At 44.0% G+C, this 18,407-nt stretch overlaps 2 protein-coding genes across 3 annotated transcripts; both read right to left on the bottom strand.

Annotated features, from left to right (window-relative positions):
• Nucleotides 1–1,507: 1,507 nt before the first annotated feature.
• SMN2 (survival of motor neuron 2, centromeric) lies at nt 1,508–5,662 on the bottom strand. Of its 2 annotated transcripts, XM_057430843.1 has the most exons (8): nt 5,578–5,662; nt 5,423–5,494; nt 5,221–5,343; nt 4,775–4,948; nt 4,213–4,353; nt 3,220–3,291; nt 2,830–2,937; nt 1,508–1,957 (listed from the first exon to the last, which is right to left on the bottom strand). In XM_057430843.1, the coding sequence occupies exons 1-8, from the start codon at nt 5,614–5,616 to the stop codon at nt 1,901–1,903; spliced, it is 786 nt and encodes a 261-aa protein (XP_057286826.1). In that variant the 5' UTR covers nt 5,617–5,662; the 3' UTR covers nt 1,508–1,900. The 2 variants fall into 2 exon arrangements, with proteins under 2 accessions (XP_057286826.1, XP_057286827.1); XM_057430844.1 differs by lacking the exon at nt 3,220–3,291.
• Nucleotides 5,663–6,966: 1,304 nt separating this feature from the next.
• On the bottom strand, nt 6,967–18,337 carry SERF1B (small EDRK-rich factor 1B). Its single transcript, XM_057430847.1, has 3 exons — nt 18,248–18,337; nt 7,990–8,098; nt 6,967–7,470 (listed from the first exon to the last, which is right to left on the bottom strand). The coding sequence occupies exons 1-3, from the start codon at nt 18,252–18,254 to the stop codon at nt 7,398–7,400; spliced, it is 189 nt and encodes a 62-aa protein (XP_057286830.1). The 5' UTR covers nt 18,255–18,337; the 3' UTR covers nt 6,967–7,397.
• Between the last annotated feature and the right edge of the window lie 70 nt (nt 18,338–18,407).

Raw genomic sequence — 18,407 nt, 5'->3', positions numbered from 1 at the left:
TTGTGCAGGACATATTCCTGTGGGCGATGTTCACAGCTCCTCTTGGGTTGGGTTGTCCAGACACCTTGAGCATACACACTAAGAAGGACAAAGCAGTTATTTGCTAACTCATGCAAAAGGATGTTAGGAGCACTGACGCTGAGCATTAGCATGCCTAACACCCCACTCAAGCAAAGAAAAGGTGTCTGCTATGGCCACCCTGCTTGCTCTGCCTGCATCTTCCTCATCTCTGCAGTGGTGTGTGCCAAGGTAATGCATCAGTGTCTTACCAGAGCTTGGCCTTGGATCTTTTACAGGCACACAGCAAAACTGGGGGATAGACTGTTAGAGGGAGGAGGGGGAGAGATAGAGGAGCGGGAGAGATAGAGGAGCATTATGGCATGAACTAAATTACTGTCCAGAGTTTTGGCTGCAGCCTCCGTTCTATGAGAGTTAAGATTTTAAGGGCTGAAACCTGTTTGGTCCACACTTACCTTCCCCCAGTCTGCTTTCTCCAACTTGCTTTTAGTTACGGTACTTGGGAAAAGGCCACACAGCAAAATCTTCTGTTGTATTTCTGCTGTTCATTTGACAGACATCTGTCTACAGAAGCTAAAAATAAAAAACACTCCAAAACAAAACAAATCCCTAAATTCAAAGTTTGAAAAGTAAAACTATTCACAAGCATTTGAAACAAAAAAATATATAATGAGCCTTTATGAATCCAGCCGTCATATGTCACATTCAGGATTCAGAACAGAGCTATAAGATATCTCTTTCAACATCATGGTATACTGTTTTCCAGGCCACTGCTACCAGTGACTACTGTAACATATACTGCTGCTACAGCTGTCTCCTAAAACAGTATACTGTAATCACTAGGTTCTGGTGTTGTCATTCACATAAAAAGTCCAGGGAATACAAGAGCTGATAAAATAACAGATACACGAAATCATATGGGGTTAAAAGATGTAAAATCTATTATGGTAAAAAGACAGAAAATTGTTTCAGGAAAGTAAAAAATAGTTTATTGCTACAGTGCTCTCCAAATACATTTGACTAGAGGTCTTTAAGAAATAGGTAATTTCAGTCTACACAATTATGAGTCTCGAGTTCACTTGTTATCAGATACAGATCAGTGTTAACAAAATGTTAAGATTAATTTCTTAAAAAAATTCTGATCTTCACCATTAACTAGCTGTGAATATGCAAGATACACCTCTCAGCAGAAAAGATTTGTACCTGGCTGAATGAATTACTCAACAGCAAACCAGATATTGCTTTGGAAAAGAGAAATCCCCAAGACAATACAATTTTGTTCTATAAGGAACTGAACAATATACTGTAGAATTCTAAACACAGGATTTCAAATAAAAGCTCAAGCACTGAAGTAGTGAGAACAGAATCACTCCACAATATCAAACTGAAATGTTGATCTTGACCTGAAAAGAAGTTCAGCTACACATCCTGCAATCCCACTGTTTGAGGAAGGAGTTGCTTCTGAACATGTGCACATAGATGAGAAGACTGCATGTCACATAACCTTTTATTTTCAAAGTAGCCCATAAACAAATAAGGTTAACTCTTGGTAACTGGAGTAAGCCGTGCTGTTAATCCTGATGTAAAGGCATGCTGTAGTTAAAACTCTCATTACAGAAATAAAATACTTGCCTCTGTTCTAGCCAAGACGGCTGCTATTCCACAGCTGATAAGCAAAGAAGGGATTAATACTGGATGAAGTGGTCTTCGAAGAGATGTAAAAGTGGGTGGAAGTCCCAAGGCTCCCAGTTTTTTCACAGAATTCAGAACTTCTTGAGAGCTTGCAAAATGAACTGTAGTTTCAGACTGGTCAAGCCACACTGTATCTTCATTTAGCCCAAAAGGATGATACAACTCTTTCAAAACAATCATGGATATTCAGTTATTTTGCATGTGTTTGTCGCTCCAGTGCTGCTGCCATTCGACTTTGTTTTAAACCCTACAGGGTACAATTTAGCAAAATAATCTTGGTTTTACTAACGTAGAAATAAAAGCTTTAGCCACAGGACAACACCTCTTTTTACAATATTCTTTTAGCCCTTTACAAATCAAGAATAGTTTTGTACTCTTTGGAGAAATCAGAATGGGTGGTTTTAAAAGGACAAAAGCCAAACTACGTGTCTTCTTTGTAATTAGTGGTTCTGCAGTGTAATTTCAATCCACAACTACATGTGATCTGAAAAAACAAATTCCAAACCTAGTCCTTTGAAGATAACCTACAGCACCCAATCTCCCCTTTCCAACTTCCCCAATGCAAAGAGTTTTAATTCCTTTGGTAATTTCTTCTTAAGTGTACAAAGGAAATAGAAATCAATACTCCATGCCACAGATTTTTCACAACTACACTCACAGCTCCTGCTGCACCTTCACAGTCACCTGAAACAATTACTGATGAATACTCCACAAAATTCATAGAATAGAATCACAGAATAGTTTGGGTTGGATGCCAAATCTGATCAAAAATGTGGTATTACTACTGACAAATACATAGAAGACCACTGATTAATAAACATATTCAGACTTACTCCACCTGTCTGCAAAGACAAAACTGGTTGTTTCAGAATAGCTACAAAAGTACCTAATGGGACCACTCCAGTGAATCAAAGAACTAAACCGTCACCTATGCATATATGCTGGCTCATGCGACTCATACTCAAGCACAAGAACACTTATACAATATAGAATACCCTTACATACAGCTATCATAAGTTAGAATAAGAGATCTAAAAAGCAGTCTAACTTATTGCTGAAAACAGCAGCAGCAACACAAAAGCAAAATTAGAGACACTCCAAGACAAAACTGGCACATACCAGGTAATACCCAGTGTGATAACCACTCATATACCAGGCTATCAGCATGCTCCCCAGTGCTTCATCATCCTCAGAATCCAGCCTCATAGGTGGTGGAGGAGGAATCAACTAAGAAATGAAAAAAGGAAATGTCTTTGTTTCAGTAGGGCATATCCCAGATTAAACACCAACCAGTTCTAGATCAAAGATCAAAATATAAAACTGAAAAACATGAGTATATACTCAATGCATGTGCTGAAAAGGAGTTAAATAAGATCATCTTTTCTCAAGGAAACAAGCAAGCAAAAAAGAGTAAGTTCAAAGCATGGGAGAAACAGGATTCCTGTAGGATGACTGCACACAATCATTTTTATTCTCTGGCACTTTCTTCCTCATTCTCCTGTGACTTACCAGTGGTCCTGCTGGGAAGGGTGTGGGCCAGCAAGACAAAAACGATGGAGGTGCCCTGAATTTTGATCCAGACTACAGTGAAAGAATTAAATATTGCAGATTGAAAAGAGATTTCAGGCATTACGATTTTATAAGAGAATTATTTGAAGCAATTAACGTACCTTGAACTAAAGACACATCCAACCCCATCCCAGCAATTTAATGAAACTAGTGACTACACAAACTAGCTGCTTCTGTGAAGCACTCCATGACTGGAAAAGTAAAACTGAACATTACACATGTTACTGCAGTAAACACTGCTGAAACACGATCCTGGTCAATACAAGCATTTAAGAAAGTTTTCTAAACAGAAGTCAGTGACTGCACTGGCAAATGTAAAAGATGTTTGCCCACAGGCAAACAGTCAATTTCTGTGCTCTTGTGTGGCTGGGGACATATTCCAGTATGCTTGTGAATATCTTTAAAATGAGCTTAGTTACAAATCTATTGATGTGAAAGAAAAAAAAAAGATTTTGCACAAACAGTGACATTTAGAAGATATAATGCTGTGTTCAAGTGCACTATCATTTAGGCTCCTACACAACAGGAAAACTGAAGAGTGTATTAATACCACAGTCCTCATAATTCACTAGATAAGCTGCAGCTGAGAGCTCCTATGACACCTGGACACCACTTTTGCTGCCTTCAATGCCAATGCAATCTTAACAGCACTATCACAGGCAAGGAAACAACATCCCTCCTTAAGGTTACAAGGCACTCATAAAGCAGATGTTAGCCAAGGAGAAGACTTCTCACTAGACAGTAGCACTGCAAAAGTAGGTAGATTATTGCAAAGTGACATACCAACAGCACCACATGCATATCTGTATATACATTCTCAAAATGCTGTTATTTGGTTTCTAGACAATAATGAATCTCATCCTGTTGTCTCAGAATTTATAGTAATAATACTGGGCTTAACAGTGGTATACGAATTATTAAGGCTGAGGTTACCCTTCCCAGGCCTGGAACTCCTGGTGGTACAGGAAAACGCAGGTTTTCAGGGAAGAATCTTCCTTTCATGAAGCTGTTTTTGTTTCCAGGTGACTGAGATCCTTCACTTCCATCTGTTGAACACGGAGTCTCACTCTCATTCTAGAAGACAAAGACATTCTTATGAGATGCACTAAAGAGGATTGCTGGCACTACTGCAAGCAATTTTAGCGCAAAAAAGCTTGGGAAGCCCCATTTCACCCCCCTCTCTCTATAGCCCTCCCAGTCCTACCCAGGAAAGATCTTACTACCTCAGAATCTTATCTGCTCACCACTTTATCTTTCACTCATGAATTTCTTCTTGTCCCCTCCCTTTCTTCCATTCTGAGTTCAAGAAGTAAGGGGTTGTTTTCATTCCCTTTATCAGCTTGTGTCCCTTCACAAAGGAATCGGGTATCGATTCTCACTCCGAACACCACAGTGGTACCAGAAATACTTAGAAAGTTGTTTCTCCCACTTTCTCTTCTCTTTTTAGAAGAACTAAAGTGTCCCTCACCACCCCAGAACTCCCCATCCCATTTACTATTTCATCGATGGCTGCAGGGAGTAGATCAGTCAGGCTCTTCTCCTCCTGGTTTCCATATCCCGTGTAAGTAACAACACATGTGCCTCTTTTGTGATTGATGGAGGCAATAGTTGCTAAGTACACATTACCATCCTCAGACCAAACAGCATTACAGCTGTCACCAACTTTCCACTGCAACAGAAGAGAGGCGAGTAAATACCTACACCAATGACCAGAGAGAAAGATTCCTTTTCCTATAGTGCTTTTAGCCCCACCCACCAGGAGGATGACTCCCACCCAGGTTTTTTTTTCCTCTGTATTAGCGAAATTGCTCAGTGTAACCTGTAAGTTTCAAATGCTGTCAACCCTACCACGGATCATTACTCTCAAGATTACACAGAAGCTACTAATGAGCATCACAGAAAAGCACAACAGCAGAAGCACCGCCAGCGTTCGCAGATGACCTGTTTCGAAGGCAGGTTGGTCCTCCTTTTGTTTTTGTTCTTTTTATTGTTTTTTCTCTTCATCCCCTGGCGGTGCTCCTGTTTGCCCGAAAGCTCCGAACACTCCCCGTTCTTTAAGGCGTTCTTCGGGAACATAAAGGAGGAACACGATAAGCGAGCACCCACCAGCCTGGGCCCGCAGCGCTCTGGCCGCCTCCCTTACCTTGAAAGAGACCACAGCTTTATCATACGCCTTGATGAGAGCCGCATCATCCCATACATCCGAATCGTCGCTCTGCAGAGGCCACAGACCCGCTTTAACGCGCTCCGAGTCCCGCTCCCCCCGTCCGGACCAGCCCCCGCCCGCGCGACGCCCACCTGCCCGGTGCCGCGCTTGAACAGCACCTGCTCCGCCATGGCCGGGCCCTAACCACGCTCACACTCGTCACTTCCGGCGCGCAGCCAACCTGCCACGCTGCAGGCAGCGCCGGCCGTCAGCTGTGCGCGCCCCGGTGGCGGGCGGGGCCCTCAGCGGCCCAGCGCACGGCGCTCCGGCGCCGCCTCAGCACTACTGCGTCCCGCGGCGCTGGACGGGGCCGTGCGCTTGGCCCGCGCAGCCGAGGGCGGGAGCGGCGCGGCGGCAGCTCCCCCTAGCTGCCAGACCAGGCCCCCTTGTCCTGGTTTAAACCCAGCCAGTAAGTCAGCACCGCTCAGCCGCTTGCTCTCCTCCCTCTTAGTTTCCTCTCGGTGGGATGGGAAGGGGAACTGGAAGAATGTAACTCCCACGGGTTGAGATAAGAACGGTCCAGTAGCTAAGTTGTAATACAAAACCACTACTGCTACTGATAGTAAGGTAAGTAATAAGGAGAGAGAATATAAAACTAAAAAGGGAAAATAAAAAATAAAATAATAAACAGTAAACACAAGCGATGCGCAATACAACTGTTCACCATCTGCCAACTGATACTCAGCCAGACCAGAGCAACAATCTGGGCCTTCTGGGTAACTCCCCCCAGTTTATATACTGGGCATGATGTGCTGTGGTATGGAATAGCCCTTTGGCTAGTTTGGGTCAGATGTCCAATCTTACTTTCTCCCATTTTTTTTGTGTCTGCCCCTCCTCATGGGCAGAGCACTGATACTGAAAAGTCTTTGATCAGGGTAAGCGCTGCTCAATAACAACGCCAAGGTGTTACAAGCATTGTCCTCAGACTGAAGCCAAAACACAGGCTGCACCAACTGCTAGGAAGGAGTAAAATTGTTACAGCTAAACCCAGGGCACACGCGTTGCTTCAGAACATACTGCAGCGGGAGCCGTGCACAAGCTAAGGCATCCACCTGTGTTCCCAGAGAGGTCACACTTTACCTCAGTCAGTACACAACTCAGCCTGCCTGTGAAGTGAGCACTGTGTGCTCTCATGCCAGGTTTGGTGCTTTAGGCTACATTAAGCAGCAGTTTTAAATCATCTTAGTGACACGGCAACTTCAAGACCCATAAATTTGCAACTCATTAACTTCAAGGCTGCAGCTTCACTGAAGCCAGTATCAGCAGTAGGTTCAGTTACATACACTGATGAAGTCTCCAACACACCACTATTTTCTATAGTGCAGACTTACCACTGCATATTACATTGCTTATAATATGCATTTCTTATATTACCAATTTTATTTATACCTCTATTTGTACTTATATTGCATTTCTCCACAATTCCATCAATTCTTTGTGTTCTTGGTAGCTTCTTAGAAATCAAGCATGACCACTTCAGATCAGACAGTATTTCATGCAACATTTTATTGCAAAAATAATTTAGGATGAGATTTACAGTCAGACCTCTGTAAAGTTAAGCACCTTTTACAAGTGTTTTCCATTCTGAATGAAGCTGTACTTCAAGAATTAAGACAAGAAAATCTGGTCTAACTAAATACACAAGTTTATTGTCACTGGAACCACTAAGTGAAACCAACACAGCAAAAGCTGAAGTACTATTGCTTGGTATTTCTATTTATATGCATGCAGAGAGTGTAGTGACTTTTCAAAGAGCACTCCAGATAACTAAGCCTACAATAACCAGAAATACTCTAAACTAATGCTAGCTGAGCAACTTCGCAAGATGAGATTTTAATCATTTAATGGCTGGACACTTCTGTGAATGATCTTCCAGGCCCTTCTCTTCATTGGTGCACTCCCTCCAAGCAGCTCATTTTGCTCCTGCCTGCAGAGATTTCCTTTCATTAGCCGCTTTTTGTTTTTGCTGCATAATTTCAGAGTCTCTGTGAAGAAAGAAAGTTGGATTTCAGATCCCGGCTCACGGTGTTTCTAAGCAGGGCCTTCTCCATCTTGCTTTTAATAACACCTTTAGCAACACTCATTTTAAGAATGGGAGAAAATTCTCAGCCATGAGCATGCTGCCTACATGCCCCTGGTTTGCTTTTTTTTTTTTCTCCTTTCAGTACAGTACCCCATGAGGTAATAAGTTATTTGTATACCTTATAGAATTATTTTGGTTTTATATCTTTTGGCTTTAGAAGTAAAGGACAAACCAGATCAAACATCTTCAAGAAAGTATTAACACAACCATTCCTTGTTCATTCCAGGCAAAAAGCTGCTCAAAAGAAAGAAAACCTTTACAGCTTTCAAAAAAAAAAGGTATTTAACAACAGATGCATTAAAACCCAAATTCATACTGTGACATGTGAATGGTCTGCAAATCAAAATAAAGTGCTTAAATGCTGTTTCAGTGAAGACTGAATTCTTTCTGACATTTTCCCTTCAACTTTACTACATCTCACCTCTGTTTTCTCTGAGAAGCAGACAAGCTATCCTCCTTCCTTTTCCCTTTATGGATCTCCTGAGTCTTCTTCAGGTTCTTTTGGCGGGCAAGTTCACGCTGGTTCCCACCTGTAGGGTAATACACAGCTTATACAGGTACTACCACTTTACTTACAGAGTTTGCTGTGGGCCAAGGGGACAAAGAATGTGTGTTCCCGGAGAACGGAAAATAACAACGTAGCAAGAAGTGGTAGCACAGAAACATGTTTATATATTTGATAAAAATAGTTGCTTAAGCAAAGACATGTGGACAGTAATACAATTGGCCGAAAGGCATGTGATCAGTAAAGGCATTAGCTGGAAAAGCACACACCGGTGGAGAAGGAACATTGTTTCGTGATGGAAAAGTAGGGAAGGAGCTAACTGCTAGGCACAGTGCTATATAAGCCTGTAAGATCACTCAATAAACGTCTTTAGTTGCACCATAACTGGAGTCCGTGCCTCATAGGCCACAAATGGCACCCAAACAGGGACTGGAGTAGGAGACTCTCGAAGTCCGGACTGGTGGCATAGCCCAACTGAACCCGGGATTACGAAAGGATTATGCATGCCCATCACTGGATAGGTGAGCGCTCAGGAACCATGGGAGGAAACTTATCCCAGGACAAGAAGCACAGTATAGAGACTTCGTATAAACTGTCAAGACGCTCAAAAGAAGACTTTGACCGGTTATGCTGCATGAATTTAAGTGACCACTCCAGTTCAGTACATGCACAAATACAGAAGTTAGAGACCCTCACTAGCCAGAAAACACCAGGTGGAACCCCTTTCAGGGATGGATGTGGGGGTGTAACTGGCTGTGAAAAGCTGTTATATTATTAGTGGTAATAGACATAGGGTTTTTTATGTATTTTATGTTGAGTTCCTTGTCTTTTAGCGCTAATCCGTTCCCTCAGACAATATCCTGTGCGAATCTGTAGTACGGATGGTAAAATTTTTGTGTGTTCCAACCACGGACCATGGGGTGGCACACGCCAGTGACAAGAGAGAATGGTCCGTAGTGAAACACACAAAAATAGAAAAGTACTGTTTGACATGGGCTGTGGGAACATAACCCTGAAAACAGGCGAGTTAACACCACTGTTAGCAAAAGGGAGCCTTATACCAGTAAGCCTCTGTTCACATGCTGGCCACGTGTGCGCTGATGTTGCAACTGGTAATTTTCCACTCCATCCCGAGGGGGGGGTATAAGGACCTGTGCAGGGATGTACGGGTGAGAAGGCCAGACACGCATCTTGATTCAGAGGATGCCCTGACGACACACTACCTACCACCCCTCCGACCAGGCAACATGTTCCATCTCCTGCTTCACGGTATCCCATTCAACCAGGGGTTGGCATGTATGTAACCTGCTTCGCGTTAACATACACAATTTGCTTTGCACTAATAACTCAATAAACAGACTAGAGCATTTGCTTGTTTACATTGTGCTTGGTATCCACTCTTTGTACATGGGAATCCTATGAACCCAGAACATAACTGGTGATGGAAGACGGGATTCCAGGTCTGAGAGACTGTGAGAAACATTTTTGGATAATATGACTAGAGTGGGGTGTGTAGCTGTACCAAGAGTCGCTGTTCTGCGTGTGTGAAAACAGGGCTTGGTCAGTGTGTGCTGTCAGGGTCGCTTTAAGGTTGTTGTGTAATATACTATTGCTATATTTCGTAGGAGAGAGCCTTGGGCCGAAGCTCCTCCTGTGGAGTGCCCGGGGTGGACACAGGAATTGTGGAGCATGTTGTGGGATAAAATAGAGACTTGCACTAATGTAGGACCTGAACTGTAGAGAGCTAAGGACCTCACGGGAGTGTTAAAGTATTGGGCTGAGTTTGTAGAAACCCTCCATAACCGCTCGAGGGAGCAACTGAATCATACCGGATGTATGACAGGCTGCTTGCTGCCTGCCTACAAAGGCATGGTAGATAAGAACACAGAGTTGAAGCAACAAGTAGCAGATTTACATTCCGAGCTAGAAAGGGTTAAAGCAGAAGCGCTGTTGCAGAGGCAGGCATTTATAGCTGCTGCAGAGTAGGGTGAGAGACTTAGGGAAAACAAAAAGAAGAAGAAAGTTACAGAGCAATAAAAAGGATACAAAGGCAGTGAGGCCATGGGTCCATGCCCTTGTGTCAGATCCCGACTGGGACCCGGAGACATGGAATGGAGATATTTGGGGTACCAGCAAGTCAGAATCAAATACCAAAGCCGAGGCAGACATGAAAAAGGAAGGAGTACATGCAGCTCCTGTGCTTAAAGGTGAGATGATTACCAGGGCAAATGGACAGGTAAGAACACACAAACTGATAGACTACAGTACTGAGGAAATGAGTAACTTACTGGACAAATACAAGCAGAGACCAGGAGAGAAACCCCAGAACTGGCTGGTTCAGCTGATGGAGGGCTCATTTTCACCCTCCTAAATCTGGGACAGAAGATTTCAAAACCAAACAGCACATGCGCCTTAAGCTAAGGGGGCGTGGAAATCAATTTTCCTGCTGTGTATCCTGATTCCAACTCTGGCAGACCAGGACAGCAGGCTGCGTGAACCACGAAGTCTGCAATCGCTCAACTTTATTCCACTTAAATCGTGGAAAATCATGAAATACCTGAAAGAACTTTTACCAGTCTATTGCACAGCCTTCGGTCTATTAGCTGTTTAACTGCTATTTTGATACAGGTCACTTGGCCTTGGAATTGCTCACTTTGTAAAGGCCCCTGTAAACTTTGTTCTTCTCCTCCTTCTGAACCTTCGGATGTTGCTGAAAGCAACAAGAATAAAGCAACAACAATAGTTACTTAGATGTAATTGTTAAGCCAAAGTTAATTAGACACTGTTAGTTATCAGATGTTACTAGCTATTGCATCACACGCTCTTTCCCTTCCTGTTTTCTCTACCTTTATCGTTCATGCCACCATGAATAACACTTCCTAAGACAGTAATGTTGATCCACTGGGAGATATAAGAGACTGCATTGGTGAAGATGGCATCGGTGAGAACCAACATGGCTGACACCACCGCCACAGCAGATGTTTATGCAGGATGTTTACCCCCTGCTGTTACCCAGCTAACACCTTGGAACAACGAGGGAGAAGAACCCAAGGAAGGCATGTGTCCTGCTGCCGGGTGGAGGATGAGGTTTCAGCTCTACAAAGGAGCGCCAACAAACTGCATTGGAAGAAACGCTTTTCCCCCTGGACTTGGAAACAGAGCAGACTGTTGGGACACTGCAGCTCTGGGGTGGTAGCTGTTGCTGGAAGCTCTTTTATTCTTTCCTCTTACTTTCCCTCTCTTCCTTCTTTCTCCCTCTCTCTCTCTTTGAAATTTGTGGTTAAGCATTTGTTAGTGAGCAAATAAAAGTTCCCTGGCGCTTGAATCTGAGAATATAAGCAAAACTGCACCCTGGCCTTTGACCAGCGTGTGACACAATGAACAAGGAAACCCCATTGAACAAGTGACTGAAAAGCTAAGCCAATTAGGGCATTTATTGGGGCTGGGCTTGGACAAAGCAGCTCACAATAAGGGGAGACTAGGAAAGGAGGAGATAAACAAAACTGCAAGCCATCCTGTTCCCACTATGTGGATAATTAAAGAAGAACTGCTGGTAGTGCACCTGGGTCTTGAGCAGCCTAGGGAGTGTTTGTGCGTGCGAGGTTGGGCTGGGAAACAGCCCGAGGAGTGATTGCTTATATAAGGGAATTTATAGTGACTGAAGACAGTTACTGTGGTTTCTGTTTGGCTTCATATATCAGATCTAAACCCTCTGGTGTTCCAGTGGGCCACCCACGCGATTGGTCAGGCCTGGAGGAAAGTGCCTGGATCGAGGTGGGGGGGGAGACTTCTTTTGCAGGTGTTTACGGAGGGGGGGTCTCAGGAACCCTATGTGTCTTTTACAGACCAATTGGACAATGCTATACAAAGGCAGATTGATGGTCACGGGGCTGCTCATGCACTTTTATTTTGGCTAGCATATGAGGGGGTAGGTGGGGATTGCAGGGCTGTGTTAGCCCCAGTCAGAGGAAAAGTTTACATAGTTAAGTTGGCTGGGGTATGCTGAGATGTTGGAGCAGGGACGTTGTCGCACTGGTTGGGGCATGCTGCGATGTCAGAGCAGAAGCTCGCAGAACTTCTGTACTGGCTGCTACATTAATTATTCTGTTTTTACTGGTCATATTAGCTCATATTCCAACCTGCCTGTCCCTTTAACTGTGGGTAATGACATAGCACACTCCTTTACTGTTAATACTGTGCAGTTCTCTTTTGCAGCTGCTTCACATTCCCTTTTTCATCAGAATGCCTCTGCTTTAAAGAAACATTTAAACCTGTCTTCTTCTCAAGCAAAGCAAATAGTTAGGTCTTGCCCTGACTGTCAGTCAACAGCTCAGTCCTCATTTGCCATGGGTATAAATCCTCATGGCTTAAAAGCAAATGTGGTATTGTGATCCTTTGGGCTCGCAGAAATGGGAAGGGCCAGTGGAAGTGATAACCTGGGGGAGGGGGTATGCTTGTGTCTTCCTACCTACAGGTCCGTGGCCCCTGCCTGCAAAGTTTGTCATGTCAAGCCATACCATGAGCTGGATAGACAAGTTGAAGTATCCGATGCCTCAGATGCAGGAGCTGACCTTGAAGACCCTGAGCAGAATGCGACAAAGGAAGAGAAAAAGGAATGACTTGAAAAACATCACTTGGGCGCAACTGAAAAGTAACAACATGAAAATGTGTGCTTGCAATGTAGCTATAATAAACCACCTGTATTTACTAGCCAGCTGCTAATAAGAAACTACACCTTGTACTGTATGGATTTGTCCTTTGTAAAAGAGATGTTAGAGCATGCAAATTTACAGCAGCTCATAGAAAATGCTAAGGCAGAAGCTAGAAAGATTCTAATATGATGGTGGTGTTATAAAGCAGGTAATGGAACCAATTAAGAGGGTGGGAGAATCATACCGGTGGGAAATTCTTTCTTTGGCTGGTCCCCCACTGTCACCAGCATCCTCAACATGCTGCTGCACCCTGTAATAGTTATACTGCTAATGTAAATCTGTACGTGATTTACCATACTAACAACCTGTTACTGGGTCAGGCAGGTGAAACTCTGCATTGACAATGAGGTGCAAGGACTGAAGTTGGCCAAATGCCTCCTACCATATGTCAAGGGCAAGACTGGGTTGTCCTCTGTGTTTGGCACCAAGAAGAACCTTTAGCACTGCTGTTGGCTGCAACCCAGCAGGTGTTGAGCGGTGGGGTCACATGCCATGCCAAGACCTTGACGTGAGGGATGGCCTCCTCCGTTATAAGAGGGACATCCTGGAGGGAAGTGCAGGCCAAATAGCCTGTCATCAGAATGAGATACGATCTAGTCCAAATCCCCTGCTCAGCCAGAGCCATCTAAAGCAGGTTTCATCATCCGCACAGACACCCCCAACCCAAAAAAAAACCAAACAAACCCAACAAAAATGGCAAAAGTTAGCACAAGTAACTACTATAAGTAATAATAATGAAATAAATATCTATCATATTTGAATCTTCTATTCTCAAAGGCTAATGTCAAGAAGCTGCTCTTGTGTGATTTAAGATTCCTGAAGCAGAGAAGGGTATAAAGAAAGCAAAGGACTGTGTCGTTGGAAGTAACAGTATCTATCTCCAGGTTCCCAAGACTCCCAGTATATCTGCCCAACACACTGGTGAAACCTTGTTTTTGGAGCCTGGACATCACCACATTGCTTTGCTTTTCCTCCATGTCATCTGAAGGCTTGTTACCAACTTGCTAAGAACTGAAGCCAAAGTGCTTGCCACCTTGATTGTTCAAAATTGGGCAGAGATTGATCTTCTGCCTTTAGTACATACGCATGGGTGTGAAGACTTTGATGGAATGTGCTGCATGAATCTGAGTGATCACTTCAAGTCAGCTCACAAAAGCATCCAGGATTTGACAGAACTGCCTGGGGAACTGCGACAAAACCAAGGATGGGAGCCTTTTGGACTGTTTTCTTGGTTGGGAAATTTTGGTTCTTGGCTTAGACACATAGTTGGCTTTGTCGTAACAGGGCTTCTAGCATTGTTGATGATTATGATCTGTTTGCCATGTTTGTTTTCTTGTATTCCACAACTTATAGACCAAAGCATAAATCAAGTGATGCTTGCACAAAAACATACTGTGCTCACTTTGCAAAGCTTAGCAAACAAAAAAGGGGGAAATGTGGGCCAAGGGGACAAAGAATGTGTATTCAAAGAGAACAGAAAGTAATAATGTAGCAACAAGTGGTAGCACAGAAACATGTTTATATATCTGCTTAAAAATAGTTGCTTAAGCAAAGACACGTGGACAGTAATATGACTTGCTGAGTGGACAGTAATATGATTGGCTGAAAGGCACGTGATCAGTAAGGTACTGGCTGGAAAAGTGCACGGTGTTTCGTGATGGAAAAGTAGGGAAGGAGCTAACTGATACTAACTGCTAGGCACAGTACTATAAAAGCCTTAAGCTCACTCAATAAACGTCTTCAGTTTCCCCACAACTGGAGTCTGTGCCTCATACGCCACAGTTTGCCTGTGAAGAAGTCTATTATAAAAGTGGTAAAGCGTGGCTCTATCTGCAGAGCTAGTATGGCAGTATCTTCTGTAGCTGGCAGTATCTTCCACCAGTCTCCCCCTTCCAGTGCACAACTGGAAGATAAAAGCTTGTTAGTTTATGTTTACGTATCTACAGGTTATGTGCAAGAGATCACCAAGATCCATTTCAACATTCTTCCCAGTATCGCAATGCAGTTTCTCATAAAAGACTGAAACCAGACCATCCCATCAATAACCTGGGCAAAATGACAACAGTAACTTTTGCTGTTCTACAAACATGATCACATTTTCCTATGCTCAAAAATGAAAGTTCCACCTCTCCATAATCTGGGCTGTTCCTCTTTTTCTCTCCAGTCTTAAGACTATGTATGCCATCTTTGAATCTCAGAGATCTCTGCAATCTTTATGTGCCTGTAATTTCAAGTATATAGAAACAGTTTAGGACAAGGTCAATTTTAAACAGCAACCTGTTCATACAATTCACCACTTTTATTCATCCTATTTGTGAGCCAATAAAGGTACCTATTGTGTCAACATGTAGGGAAGACCAACCCCGCAAGAGGAGATGTTTTGTGCGTTCTTCACACCTGTACGTGTACTGTGTGGCAAGAGGTACCAGAAGCCCAAATAGAAACAGCATATTATGACTGCTGATGACCAAAGGCTGCTCCTGCCTTGGAAGATAATCCTCACCTGTGACAGGACATCAAGTACTATCTTTTGAAAAAGCTAGGATGGAATAGGAGTTCTCTTTCTCACTACCACTGAGTGAGATCCTGTCCCCACATTCCAGGTAGAAGGACCACTATTTGTTCATAAAGTAAATCACCTCACTATCTCCGGCAGCAATTGAGTTGATTAGAACTTAGTGACTCATGAGCAGATGATACATTCCAGGCTATAAATGGTTCTTCAGCTTCGTGGTGTTCAGGAAGCAGGAATGTCTATAAACAAGTTAGCAGCAATGGAACAGTTCTTTGCTGGTGCTCAAAGAAATTAAGTATCTTCTTATACCATGAAGAAATGGGGGCAGACAGTAAAACCACACTGCTATAGCCAGAATTCACATAGCAGTTATCCTCATATGCCTCCTTCCTTTCCAAGCAAGCACCATGCCTCATGTCTTAAGTTACCCCATACACATCATGGTTTAAGCCTAGCTAGTAACTCAGCAACACACAGCCACTCACCCATCTCCTCATTCCCTCCTCTCCCTCCAGGTGGTATGGAAAGGAGAATTGAAAGAATGTAAACTCCATGGGTGAAGGTAAGAACAGTCCAGAAACTACGGTATAATACAAAACTACTATTACTAATAAGGGAAGTAAGGGAAGAGAATATAAACCTTAAAAGGGGAAGGACAAAAAAAACCACCAATAACCAGCAGTGCTGCACAATACAACTGCTCACCGCCCATTGACTGATACTCAGCCTGACCCAAGCAGTGACCTGTCTTTCCAAGTAACTCCCCCCAGTTCATATACTGGGCATGACGCGCTGTGTTATGGAATACCCCTGACCCAAATTAGCCAAAGGTGTCCTGTCTCTGCTCCCTCCTGGCTTCTTGTGCCCCTCCTCACTGGCAGAGCACGAGGCTGAAAAGCCCTTGATCACGCTAAGTGCTGCTCAGCAACAACTAAAACATTAGTGTCTTACCAGCACTGTTCTCAGACTGAAGCTGAAGCACAGCACTGCACCAGTTACTAGGAAAGAGAAAAATAACTGTTACAGTTGAACCCAGGACAACATGGTAAGACTATAAACTTCAGAATCAAACTGAACGGCATCACTGAAAAGCTTGGCTGCCACTTGCAAAACAGAGGAGGTGGAAAAGTAGATCAATACAGTACGCATGCAAGGCATCCAAAACCAAACACCTATTTGAAAAGATCACTTGTATAACCCCTGCTTCCAAGTAAACATTGCCAAGAACTGTTTGGACCCAGTACTCCACCTGGGATGCTGAATGAGTATCCCTAGCTCCAAGGAAGATGGTGCCATTTTCTACATTCTGTAACATCAACCTGAATCTTCCACGAATTTTGGTCCAGTCCTTGCAGAACACAATTCAACTTCCTGTAATGTGAAATTCAAGCATGATCTGCCATGTAAAGGTCAGTACACCCTTTCTGATTGTACCTATGCTTGAGCATCCCCATCCATGCCTGCCTCTGCAAGACATACACCTTAGCTCAACCTGCCCGTGCTCCTCCAAGATTCAGCTGTTCTCGAAGACAAGGATAAGACCTCTGAACAGCACTGGAACAAGCAGTGATCATCAAGCAGTGATCATCTCTACTGTAAGGAAGTGAAAGAGAATAGCAAGAACTGGCTACAGAGGTCGTCATGACTAGAACTTTTTTCTGAGCAGCAAATGACTAATCATATGTTAAAGCAGAAGAGTGCCTGCCACCGTGTCCCCAAAACAGAAAGCAAAAATAAACAGAACTGTTTGATAAAGGAACAATTAATAGAAGACTAGTGACATAAACCCTCTCTAATTCATCTAGTCACCACCATCTTCATGAATTTATTCATTTTCAGGTACTCTGAAATTTGGCAGTACACAAGTTCCACGAATTTATGAACTGAGAAGCACAATAATTAGCACTTAATCTATTTTACTAAACGTCCATTTGAAAACACAGGGTCTAATCCCGGTCTGACTGACAACAAAGCGCTAAACTCCAGAAATACATACTAAAGCTAAGGCTAGACTGTACGGCAGCACACCACAACTTCTACACCTCTAGTATTGCAGATGCTGTATTAAAGTAGGTCCTCAAAAGTTAGATGTTATCATCCTGCTATGCTTGGGTGTGGGATGCTGTGCCTCGTTTTAGCCTTCGGCCATGTGTATTTTTAGTACCATTCAGAATGGGGGGGGGGGGGGGAATATCAGCAGATGTAAACCTGACTCTTTCTCACATTCACGGTTTGATCTGCACGCAAACTGTTTCTGACCCAGGTCTTTATTTGCTCTTCTAGCACTACAGTGGCATTTTTAAGTGTGAAAGTAAAAGCACCCCCTCAGTTAAACACAGGCAGTTTCTGTATTGCCTAGTACAGTAACACACAAGCCAAACCAGCCACCCCGCCAGTTAGGGGAACCAGAACATTCTATGTCTGGTTCACAGTTCTCCGCCATTTTGAAGTAGATATACCAACGTTACTTTTGAATAAGGTGATGATTAGCAAGTACTGCTGCCTTTTCAGTAACAACCTTAACTACCACCATTTAAGCAACACAGTATTAAATACTCGGCAGTCACACAATAGCTCTTTTTTTTGCAGACTGGACAGTAGCCAGGACTGAAACTGCATGTTGCTCTTGTTCTAGCATATCGCTATTCCTCCTCCCCACTCCCCAACACAGCCACGACAGGGTCCGGGGCGAGGAGGCGCTTGCTCCAAGCCTGGGCCGGCAGCAAGATGTGGTCAGTTTCAGCCCCAGCGGCCATGCACTCGCCGGGGTAAGGCTACAGCCACAAGGCCCGACATCACACTGCGGTCAACCTCACGACCCCGGACCAAACGCAGGGCTTCCCCGGCGCGGTGCCCAGGCCGCGCTTCTCCGCAAAGGCCCACCGCCTGCTCCGCCCCACTCCCCGGCGGGGCCCAGAGCAGCCGCCTTTAGGGCTGCGGCACTCACGGGTCATCGCGAGACACTCGGGCCGCGCAGCTCCGCTACCACCGAACGCGCCACAAGCACCGCTCCGGCTGCCGGAACCTTCCACGCCCCCGCCGCTCCCTATAAAACGTCGCTGATCCGCGACGTCATCATGGCACGCGGAAGGCAGTACAGCGCCCGA

The sequence above is a fragment of the Pezoporus wallicus genome, unplaced genomic scaffold (genome assembly GCF_028554395.1).
Source record: "Pezoporus wallicus isolate ANWC-B61680 ecotype Strahan unplaced genomic scaffold, APGP_CSIRO_Pwel_v1 contig_7000, whole genome shotgun sequence".
NCBI lineage: Eukaryota > Metazoa > Chordata > Aves > Psittaciformes > Psittacidae > Pezoporus > Pezoporus wallicus.
This window is presented reverse-complemented; position numbering and strand designations above follow the sequence as displayed.

Excerpts from the sequence above, each read along its gene's own strand:
- SMN2 (XM_057430843.1), bottom strand. The coding sequence starts at position 5,616 with ATGGCGGAGCAGGTGCTGTTCAAGCGCGGCACCGGGCAG. Across the intron at positions 5,495-5,577 it reads TCAAGCGCGGCACCGGGCAG|AGCGACGATTCGGATGTATG; the intron begins GTGGGCGTCGCG and ends TGGCCTCTGCAG. Across the intron at positions 5,344-5,422 it reads AAGCTGTGGTCTCTTTCAAG|AACGCCTTAAAGAACGGGGA; the intron begins GTAAGGGAGGCG and ends ATGTTCCCGAAG.
- SERF1B (XM_057430847.1), bottom strand. Across the intron at positions 7,471-7,989 it reads GCTTCTCAGAGAAAACAGAG|AGACTCTGAAATTATGCAGC; the intron begins GTGAGATGTAGT and ends CTTTCTTCACAG.